General features: G+C 37.1%; 1 protein-coding gene across 1 annotated transcript in view; it reads right to left on the reverse strand.

Moving 5' to 3' along the window:
• The window catches only part of PLEKHH2 (pleckstrin homology, MyTH4 and FERM domain containing H2), a 111,987-nt gene that overhangs the window by 68,306 nt on the left and 31,629 nt on the right, over positions 1-12,052 (reverse strand). Inside the window, exon 3 of the mRNA XM_036874029.1 lies at positions 5,673-5,735. Within this exon, the coding sequence (XP_036729924.1) occupies positions 5,673-5,735 (63 nt within the window). The remainder of the gene's footprint in view (positions 1-5,672; positions 5,736-12,052) is intronic.

Consider the following 12,052-nt stretch of genomic DNA (forward strand, 5'->3'; position numbering starts at 1 on the left):
ATAATATGGCAGGCTTTCTGCAGGAACTTCAGACCAAGAGGTCAAGGACAAAGGCCTATATCAGAGATGCTGTCATGAAAAAAGCCAGAGCAGGACAGAGAGCTGGACAGTAAATACCAAAGGTCAGTCTTAAAATGGTACAGCCAGTTCCACACAGGGTATTCTGTAGCTGTGGAAGCAGGGAAAGAAGAGCAGAGACCAAGTGGAAAATGGTAGTCCTCCACCAAGGAGGGAGCAATAGATCATAATACTCCAGAAAGACAAAATTAATAAAAATAAATATTACCGGACCTACATCTACAGTCTCCTTTTATTAAATTGGAGCAAGCCACCCTATGGACATTGGGCTACCACATAAAATTGTCCTATTATTGCTTAGAAAAGGCCTATGGTCCTGGAAAACTATTCTTCCAGGACCTTCTTCTTCCCTGAAAAACACATTCAACTTGAAAGGTGTTCTCATTTTACGAATGAATGCTAGAGTCAGAGCTCCTTGGCTGCACCTTTGCCTTGTGCAACTGTTTCATTCGACTATTACTTTTAGATAAACAACTTTCCTGGGCAATAAAAATATTGACAAAAGTGGCAACATCTCTGCAGGAGAGAGATCACAAAGCAGTTACAGGCAACCTTCTTCCAGCTGGCCCTGTTAGGACCAAGTTCCACAGGATTCACCAGCCTTCCTTGGCAATTAGTATGAATAAGAAATCTGCAGAAAAGTTAAGAGGCCTACAGAAAAACTAATCAGCCTTTAAAAACATCTTACCACAAGTACACAGAAAATAGGTCAGATCTTTTACCATTTATTTAACTTGAATTATACAATTTTAACTACTCGGAGACTGGCCAGTAACACACACCTATGAATTAAAATTAGTTGTTGAATAAACTCCTGCAATTACCAATATGTGGATATCCTCCAGTGAGGAATGTTTTGTACTTTCAGGCTACCTTTCTCCTTTACTTCCAGGAGAGCCTCTGGTTGCATCTACCTACCTCCTCAGCACATTCCTCAGCTATTTCCCGAAAGTCTTGTTGATTCTGAGCTTTTGTGCAGTGAAGGGTTAATTCAGCAGACTTGGGGTGTTCAAACCCTGTACATTCCAAAGAAAGAACTGGCCTTTGACTGTCTCCTGGGAAATAACCTCTGAGCCCCTGGAATATTCTGCCTGATAAGACTGTCTTTATATAGCTGGTATACTGGGCCACACCAGATAGTTTATGCTAACAGTGTGACTTATACTGAATACCTTTTTTGTTTACTTATCTGGGTCATGGGCCACACTGTATCAAGTTTGACCTCTGGAGAGGTTGGAAGTTGAGTAGCTAAGGTGGGTTATGCATGCATTTCGTGCTTACAAGACTGACCCCTCCCCACCCCACCCACCAGTAAAAATCCTGGACACCTAGGCTCGGATGAACAACCCTGGTTGGCAATACTTCATATGTGTTGTCCCACATCACTGATGGGAGAATCAAGTGCATTCCTGTGCAATTCCACTGTGAGAGGACAACTGGAAGCTCGTACCTGGTGTCTCCTGGACTCTGCCCTATGTGCATTTTTCCTTTGCTGATGTTAATCTGTATGCTTTCACTGTAATAAACCATAACCATGAGTATAACAGCTTTTCAGGATTTTATGAGTCTTTCTGGTGAATCATCAAACCTGAGGGTAGTCTTGGGGACCCTGACACAACTCCCAATGCTATTTTCCATTTTCTTGTCTATCCTGGAGAAAGCAGAAACTGCAAATATTTTCCCCATTGTACCTATCCATATCAATATTTCCTTCTTCCCATTTCTAACTTCATCCCTCCCTCCCCCACTACAGGTAATCAAGATGTGACTATATTTTTGAGTGGGGGGGTGTAAGTCTCTATTCCTGTATAAGTATCACAATGACATGACAAAGATACTTAATCATTCCAAAATACAATGACGAAATTGTTAAGAGTATTTTGAATCCCAGACCATTTTCCAGTTAATTAAAATTTATTGCAAATTAATTATTCTAATCATATTTTAAACACAGTTATTTCGGCATAATGCTCCAAAATTTATGCAGTAAGGCCAGGCCCATTCTCATTGAAGGTGAAAGGGAACATCACTGGATAAGGTAGGTTTCCACGTAATGAAGCAAATCATTACACGGTCTTGGATGTTAGGATGACTGAGTAGTTATCATTTATTAAGAACCAAAAATAACTTGGATACTAAGAACCAGCTTTATAAAAGGCAGATGAGCCCACATATTAGAATGGTCAGAAGGAAATTTAAATCCAACTCCTACCAAGCCTGAATCAAATACACGCAAGGGACTGAGTCCAGAAGGACAGAATTGAAAAGACAAACTTCTACAGGGGAAATTATCTACCCCTCTTTGGTTAGCATAAATTAGTGTATTAGATTGTATTATATACCTAACTAGTCAGATACTTGAGAAGGAATCCTGTTTATCAGTGTCTCCCAAATGTGCTATTTGCTGCTATTCTGCCTCACAAGAGTTCTCATAAGTAGTACTGGGTTGATCTGCATATACTGCTTTCAAAATTTGTGAACAATAACGATAAAGATGTACTACAGCATTAAGTAAAAAGACTGCCAAGATTTCTCTGGAAGAATGTTTAATTCTTTTTTCTATCAGCAACTTATTTAGTGATTATGCAAGTGATGTCCACACATTAATAAACAAGGAGAAAAATGTACAAAGCTAAAGTGTAGAGTTGAGCTGTTTCAGCTGACTATTGCTTTTAGTGGTGAAACATTCTTTCTAGGTTAGTATAAATACAGTTTAAGTCTTAGGATATGGCTTGACAAAGGATAAATTATGAATTTAAGCAACATGAACAGCAGACAGGCCATAGTCCCATGGAAACTGTTAAAGACAGTGAAGGATTCAGTTACTCTAAGTTAATAATATTTACTTAGTCTTGCAAAGGCAAAAAAAAAAAAAAGTAATATAGTCAGTGCATTAGAATTCATCTGCTCTCTGTTTATATTTCCTGTTAACTTTTAGATTCATTATGAAATATTTAAGAAAAAATTCTTCTGAAGCATAACAAAAATAGGTACTGTATAAATTTTAAGTGTTATGACAAAAAGAAATATCTACAGATTATAAAGAAACTCTGGGAGATCTTCAATTCTCACTCTTTTTGGGGGGGTGTTGATTTAAGGCAGTATATCTAAAATAACCAATCACTGTATAATTTTGCTTAAAAATGTGGCACATAGAATTAAATAACTTTACATTTGATATCCTCAAAGGACAACTTCAAATAAGATATTCTTCCTGTTAACTTATTAAGATCAGTGGTTGGGCCCTGATGGCTACAAACTGCCATGGTTTGCTTCCCTTGAATTGAGAATGGGGATTCCTTTTTTCTTTCAAGATCCAGTGAACCAAAGGGGTAAAAAAAATGAAAATCACAAATAAAAAAATTCTTCATTTAGTTTAATTTTCAGAGCTAAATAAATTTGCTGCATATATGAATTTAGACTTTTAACTTAAGAAAAGGCAAAACAAAATCATCTTTAATTTCCTTCTTTTTTTTTCCTATAATATGAGCAGTTCAAGGAGAAAAAGGGAAGGGAAGGGAAAAGAAAGCTAGGAAAGAATAGACAGAGAGACGTATGGAGACAGCCATGGGTACAGAGATAAAGAGAGATGTCACCAGGAAAGGCCAAAGTCAGAAAGGGAAAGACAGGGAAGGAGACATGAAAGTCAGAGAGGTCGACAAAATGACAAACGTATGCTGCAAGGCTGAAGGCTGAACAGGGATGCCCATATACGGCCCACCACAGAAAAAGACATTTGGTATAGAGTGACAGAGAGTGATATAAACACAAGAGTCTTTATTTTAGAATGTAAGTGACCTTTAACGACTTTACTGTTAATTATTGGCTTTTTTTTTTTTTTTTTAAGATTTATTGATTGATTGTTATGTTGGGTCTTCGTTTCTGTGCTAGGGCTTTCTCTGGTTGCGGCAAGCGGGGGCCACTCTTCATCGCGGTGCGCGGGCCTCTCACTATCGTGGCCTCTCTTGTTGCGGAGCACAGGCTCCAGACGCGCAGGCTCAGTAGTTGTGGCTCACGGGCCTAATTGCTCCGCGGCATGTGGGATCCTCCCACACCAGGGCTCGAACCCGTGTCCCCCGCGCTAGCAGGCAGACTCTCAACCACTGCGCCACCAGGGAAGCCCAATTATTGGCCTTTTATAGATATATGTAGAGTAATTACTATTTGGTCCCATCAACTAAAGAATATAAAATACAAAAAAACAAGCAAATCATACATCCTTACCATTACTACTAGTACTTGTATCAAAATCTACATTTGAGGTTTTAAAAAATTATTGGTAATTTTTCAGTGGGGTGATGGTACTGTAGCTATGATTTTTAAGTCTTCATTTTTAGATGAGTTGCTGAAATACTCTTGGGTGGAATGATATAATATCTGGGACTTGTTTCAAAATAACCTAGTGTGGGGGTAGGGAAGAAGTGGGTGGAGGTATATACTAGCTGTGCATCAACTAACTGCTGAAGGTGATGACGGGGCTTCATTATACTATGTTCTCTACTCTTGTAGTGGTTGAAATTTTGCATAACAAAGTTTTAAGATTTTATCTTCAAGTATAATTAATTTAAGAAAATTAAGGATTAGGTTAAATTGGGTTAATTTAGTCAAGCCACTAAAACAATCTACTGTGTAAAATTAAATCTTTTAGGTGAAAACAAGATTTGGTAGTACTCAAACTGAAGGAAGAAACATGACAAACTTAGAGCAAGTATAAGAAATTGAATATACACTTCTTGGAAGAAATAATTTTGTATGTAAGACTTCTGAAATTCTTGACTTGACTGAATCTGACAGAGATCTTTTCATAAAATGTGAAATTATCAATTCAGGCTCCTTAGACAAACTTTAAGGCTGGTGGGCTCATCCAAACAGCTCATTTTACTGTTGGCAAGGCCCAGAAAGGGTTAAGTAATTTATCAAAAGATTATTTTTTTAAAGTAAAAGTAGTACCAAAATCAAAAACTAGAAAGTATGAAGATACAGAAGAAAAAAAGCAATCATCCATAATTCCACAAACACAAATTTCAGGATGTTTCCTAACAGCTTTTTTTTTAAACTCTTAGGTTTGACTTTTTCCTCCCATATCTATTAACATGTTAAATATAAAAATCTGTATATATTTTTCCTAATATAACTCTAAGCATTTTTTGTATTTGCATAAATTCTTTGTAATAGTTATTTTTAATGGTTGTTTAATATTTCATGGAATAGATACAGTTCTCTAATTCATTCTCCTATAAAATGGCATTCATATTATTTCCAACTCTTTATTACTACAAATAAAGCTGCCATGAACATATTTATACATAAAATGTCATTATGGTTAGGCATAACCATAACCATAAAAGTCATATTTGATTTTTTTCATAAGTAAGATAAAACTTCCGAATAGAAGCATTTTTGTCCTTTTGAAAATTTATTAAGGGGCAAAACAAAGTTAGATTCTCCATTTTCTCTATGGAACCAGCTCATGAACAGTAAAAATGATAAAATGAGGAGGACAGCTGAAGACTATTTTCAGGATTGTTTTGGGCAAAACAATGTTTATACTGGTAGAGGCAGAAAACAATTTTTTAACTAAAATTATACCCTACCTGTTGAAAAGCTTTTTCTGCTTGACGTTCAGCATCAATAACTTGTCTCTCAAGCTGCTGCATCTGAAAAGTGAGAAAAGATATAAAAAATAGAAAAATTCATATTTCCCTTTTGTAATTCTTTAAGAACATTTAAAGTACTTCAGTGAAGATGAATTACATACAATTTAGCACATTAAAAGCTCTTTCAGGGCATACTTAAAAATGGATCAAACAAAATACCAAAGGTTTGATACTTTTAATACAATGTAATATATACTACGTGAGTATTCATCAATAGAATTTTCTTCACTGGACTATATGTTAGAAATCACTGGTTAACACATATTAAGAACAAGAAATTAAATCTAAGAGAATAGTAAGACCTCAAATGTCATATTTCATTTGTTGATCAAAAATAGACATTTCTCCAAAGAAGATATACAGATTGCCAACAAACACATGAAAGAATGCTCAACATCACTAATCATTAGAGAAATGCAAATCAAAACTACAATGAGATATCATCTCACACCAGTCACAATGGCCATCATCAAAAAATCTACAAACAATAAATGCTGGAGAGGGTGTGGAAAAAAGGGAACCCTCTTGCACTGTTGGTGGGAATGTAAATTGATACAGCCACTATGGAGAACAGTACGGAGGTTCCTTAAAAAACTAAAAATACAACTACCATACGATCCAACAATCCCACTACTGGGCATATACCCTAAGAAAACCATAATTCAAGAAGAGTCATGTACCACAATGTTCATTGCAGCTCTATTTACAATAGCCAGGACATGGAAGCAACCTAAGTGTCCATCAACAGTCGAATGGATAAAGAAGATGTGGCACATATATACAATGGAATATTACTCAGCCATAAAGAGAAGCAAAATTGAGTTATCTGTAGTGAGAGGGATAGACCTAGAGTCTGTCATACAGAGTGAAGTAAGTCAGAAAGAGAAAAACAAATACCGTATGCTAACACATATATATGGAATCTAAAAAAAAAAAAATGGTCATGATGAACCTAGGGGCAGGATGGGAATAAAGATGCAGACCTACTAGAGAATGGACTTGAGGACACAGGGAGGGGGAAGGGTAAGCTGGGACAAAGTGAGAGAGTGGCATGGACATATATACACTACCAAATGTAAAACCGATAGCTAGTGGGAAGCAGCAGCATAGCACAGGGAGATCAGCTCAGTGCTTTGTGACCACCTAGAGGGGTGGGATAGGGAGGGTGGGAGGAAGGGAGACGCAAGAGGGAAGAGATATGGGGATATATATATATGTATAGCTGATTCACTTTGTTATAAAGCAGAAACTAACACACCATTGTAAAGCAATTATACTCCAACAAAGATGTTAAAAAAAAATTTTCCAATGAGCAGTGGAGGGATAAATTAGGAAATTGGGAGTAACATATACACATTACTATATATAAAATAAACAACAAGGACCTACTGTATAGCACAGGGAACTATACTCGATATTTTGTAATAACCTATATGGGAAAAGAATCTGAAAAAGAATATATATATATATGTATATATATGTGTATATATATATATATATATATATATATATATGGAATCACTTTGCTGTACACCTGAAACTAACACAACATTGTAAATCAACTATACTTCAATAAAAAATAAATAATAAGAATTCTTAAAAAGAAGAAAAAAAAACAAAAGATACATTGACACAGGCTTAATATAGAAAAAAAAAGTCCCAGTGATATCAGAAAGTGGTGTATTCTCATAAGCTCCATAGGTGGTATGTTTAAGTCACAACTGAGGAGTTTTAATTCTTACAGATCCTGATGGAAAGAGTATAGAAGATACTCCGATTAAACACACACGTCCACAAAAGCATACAGCACAGAGAATGGAAAAATATCTGGGTATATTTTAAAAGTTCTGTGGAGAAGAGAAAGTTTGGAGATTTTAGAGGGTGGGAATAAAAATAAGTTTGGAGAGTTAAGGTAAAATAGTAAAATGAATATTATAAGTAAAATAAACAAATGTCTTAAAAAGGACCCAATGCAAGTTAACATCATACACAACCAGGATGTAAAACTAAATTTTGAATTATTTTTTACTGAGTATTGAAGTCTGGTCAACACTTAGAGCCGTCTGTGGCTCAATCTGTGTTCATTATCAATTTTATTGTTGGCTGATATTCCCAGACGCCCTTAACTTCCAGAGCATCTCAAACTCACAGCACCCTGGGTACCACCCCCATAGCCGACATGCCAGACCCGCCCCCTTCTCGAAAACCACAGAGAAGCAGCCTCCTACAGCTACAACAGCCCAGCAGGGAGCTGCCCGCTCTGGACCGCCTGGGTGACAGGGACCCCAACTGAGGTGTGCGCTGTTCTCAATGTCTGAAAGATGGTTTCTGTTATGAGTGTACTGTATCATTTTTTAAGGGTACACTGGTTGGGAGAATTTGCTGTGTTTTGATAACTATGTTTGGGCGAATTACCATTCGACACAGGTAAAACTCAAGACCATGAGCACCATCACCTTCGCCCACCTAACACAAAAGATTTCTTAAACATTTCAGAAGTGGAATGCATGGAGCTGAGTAAAAGTATCTGTATTTACTCTACCATCCTTGTAGAACCCAATGATGAGTATTATTGGGCTGTACTGAAAGAGACTTAGACCAAACCCTGTGACAAAACAGAGCACTAGAGTACTGAAAATGATGGTTTGTTTAAGATAAAAAATGACACGTGGACACAGATGAGGAAGAGGTACAAATATGTCTTTGGGAAGCACGGCAACAACTACAACTGGTTCTTTCTTGCACATCCCACTACATTTACTGTCATTGAAAACAAAGTATCTTCTGTTTACTAGGGATGCATCACAACCTTTTCATCTGGGCCACACTATAACATCTGGTGACCCTGAATACGTGACTATGGGAGAAGGAATTGTTTTAAGTATAGAGCTATGAAAAGACTTAACAGACTTCTGAATAAGTCTGAAAAGTATGCAGATCAAAGTGTGATTTGGAAGTTATCTGAAGATATGCAACTGGCAGTCTGCCTGAAATATGCAGGAGTTCTTGCAGAAAATGCAGAGGATTCCAAAGGAAGAACTCTATTTATAAATACAAAACTACTGCATGTCTTATTCAAGAGACAATGTCTAGTAACCCTCAGCAAGTAGTAGAAGCCTGCTGTTCAGATATGGCTATTACTTTTAATGGACTGACTCCCGAAAAGATGATAGTAATGATGGATGGTGTGTACCAGCTCAGGGCATTTGGACATTATTTCAATGACACACTGATTTTCTTACCTTCAAATGGTTCAGAAAATGACAGAGGGTTGGGAAATAATAGGACTGTGTTGTCCAAGAGTGCTTGAAATGTGGCTAGTCCAAATTGACATGTAGCATAAGTATAAAATACACACTCCATTCAATAATATTATTTGAAAACCTAGTACAAAAAGTATAAAAATCTCAGTAATTGTTCATACTGACTCAACAATGAAATGATAATATTTTGGATATGTTGCATTAAATAAAATATAACATTAAAATTAATGTCACCTGTTTCTTTTACAGTTTATTAATGTTGTTAGAAATTTTTAGCATTCTTTTATTTATTTATTTATTTTGGCTGTGCCGTGCGGCTTGTGGGATCTTAGTTCCTTGACCAGGGATTGAACCCGGGCCCGGCAGTGAAAGTGCTAAGTCCTAAACACTGGACCGCCAGGGAATTCCCTATGGAAGATTTTTTTTTTTAATCTTTCTTTTATCTAATGGAAGATTTCTTTTTAGCTTTCTTTTATCTATTTAAGAAATTTTTAAATTACGTATGTGTCTTACTTTATATTTCTATTGGATAATAAAAATGTAAAACATTCCATTATCACCATATATGGCAATTTAACTTCCTGTCCACATGGCAGCATTTTTTAAAAGGAGGTTTACTGCAGGGATCTAGATTCTGGAAGAGGTTTCAAATATTTGGATACGTAAATAGATACTTCCCAAGTGCATTCACTGGACATCATGTCACCTTTAATTTTTGTGAAGATATTTCAAATGTTTAATAAGCAAGTATTGTTGTCTCAAAGCATTTTATTGAGTCATTGTTACAGACTGCAGCATTATGTCAAGCAGTTGGACAAGCATTGTGTCTCCTGTCTAGGATATTCCTTATCCAAAAAACTAACTGGCATGCACATGCCAACACCACATTCTTTCACTACTGACAATATGCTAACAATCATCACCTCTGCAATGCAACTACATTGTGTTTTCAGGGGAACTTTTGCACTTGTGCAGCCTTAGCCTCAATTTTGAATATTTTTGAGATTGTCAGGAAAATTCACAGATTGCTGCTCTGTAAAATTTTGCTAGTAAAAAAAAAAAAAGACTGACATACCTATTAGAATGGCCAAAATCCAGAACATTGACAACACGAAATGCTAGCAAGAATGTGGAGCAACAGGAACTCTCATTCATTGCTCATGGGAATGCAAAATGGTATAGCCACTTTGGAAGACATTTTTATGGTTTCTTATAAAATTAAACATACTCTTACCATACTATCCAGCAAGTGTGCTCCTTGGTATTTACCCAAAGGAGTTGAAAACTTATGTTCACATAAAAACTTGCATACAGGGACATCCCTGGTGGTGCAGTGGTTAAGAATCTGCCTGCCAATGCAGGGGACAAGGGTTCGACCCGTGGTCCAGTAATATCCCACATGCCACAGAGCAACTAAGCCCATGTGCCACAACTACTGAGCCTGTGCTCTAGAGCCCGCAAGCCACAACTACTGAGCCCATGTGCCACAACTACTGAAGCCCATGTGCCTAGAGCCCGTGCTCCACAGCAAGAGAAGCCACCGCAATGAGAAGCCCACGCACCACAACAAAGAGTAGTCCCCACTTGCCTCAACTAGAGAAAGCCCGTGTGCAGCAACGGAGACCCAACGCAGCCAAAAATAAATAATTAATTAATTTTTAAAAAATCTTAAAAAAAACCTTGCACACAGATATTTATAGCAGTTTTATTCATAATTGCCAAAACTTGGAAGCCACCAAGATGGCCTTCAGTAGATGACTGGATAAACTGTGGTATATCCAGACAATGAAATATTATTTAGGGCTAAAAGGAAATAAGCTATTAGGCTATGAAAAGGCATGGAGGAAACTTAAATATATATTATTAAGTGAAAGAAACCAATCTGAAAAGGCTACATAAAGTATGATTCCAACTATATAACATTCTGTAAAACTATGGAGACAATAAAGAGATCAGTGGTTGCCAGGGATTGGGGTGGGGGAGGGATGAATAAAAAAGAGCACAGAAGGTTTTTAGGGCTGTGGAAATGCTCTGTATGATACTATAATGATGGATACATGTCATTAGACATTGTCCAAGCCCATGGAATGTACAACACCAAGAGTGAAACTATGAACTTGGAGTGACAATGATGTGTCTATGTAGGGTCAACAATTTGTAACATGTACCATTCTGGTGGGGGATGTTAATAATGGGGAAGGCTATACATGTGTGGGGGCAGGGACTATACAAGAAATTTGTATCCTCCACCCAATTTTTCTGTGAACCCTAAGCTGCTCTAAAAAGACAAAGTTCTAATAATAATAATTTTTAGAAAGATTTAATAGTTTCTCAAGAGGACCACTCTGATCTGAATGTTTGTGTTCCCCCAAAATTCACATGTTGGAATCCTAGTGCCCAATGTAATGGTGATTAAATCCTGAGGGTGGACCACTCATGAATGGGATTAGGGCTTTTATAATAGAGATCGCACAGAGCTCGTAGCCCCTTCTGCCAGGTGAAAATACAGGAAGTCTACAACTCCGAAGAGGGCCCTAACCTGATCTTGCTGGAATCCTGGTATCAGACTTCCAGCCTCCAGAACTGGGTGAAATAGATTTCTATTGTTTGCAAACTACAGAGTCTGTTGTATTTTGTTATAGCAACCCGAACAGACTAAGACAGAAAATTGGTACTGAGAGTGCAGTGCCTCTGTAACAAATATCTAAAAATGCGGAAGCAACTTTGGAACTGGGTAACAGAAAGAGACTGGGAGAATTCTAAGGTGCATAGTAGAAAAAACCTACATTGCCATGAACGAACCATTAAAAGCAATTCTGGTGAGAGCTCAGAAGGAGAACAGGAAAGCTATAGAGAAAGCCTCAATCTTCTTGGAGAGTATACCTAAGGATTGTGAACAGAATGTTGGTAGAAATGACGGATGGTAAAGGCTGTTCTGTTAAGGTCTCAGACGGACATGAGGAACATGTTATTGGAAACTGCAGGAAAAGCGATCCTTGTTATAAAGTGGTAAAGAGCTTTGCTGAACTGTGTTCATGTCCTAGTGTTTTGTGG

This window comes from Balaenoptera musculus, chromosome 13 (assembly GCF_009873245.2).
Source record: "Balaenoptera musculus isolate JJ_BM4_2016_0621 chromosome 13, mBalMus1.pri.v3, whole genome shotgun sequence".
In the NCBI taxonomy this organism is placed as follows: domain Eukaryota; kingdom Metazoa; phylum Chordata; class Mammalia; order Artiodactyla; family Balaenopteridae; genus Balaenoptera; species Balaenoptera musculus.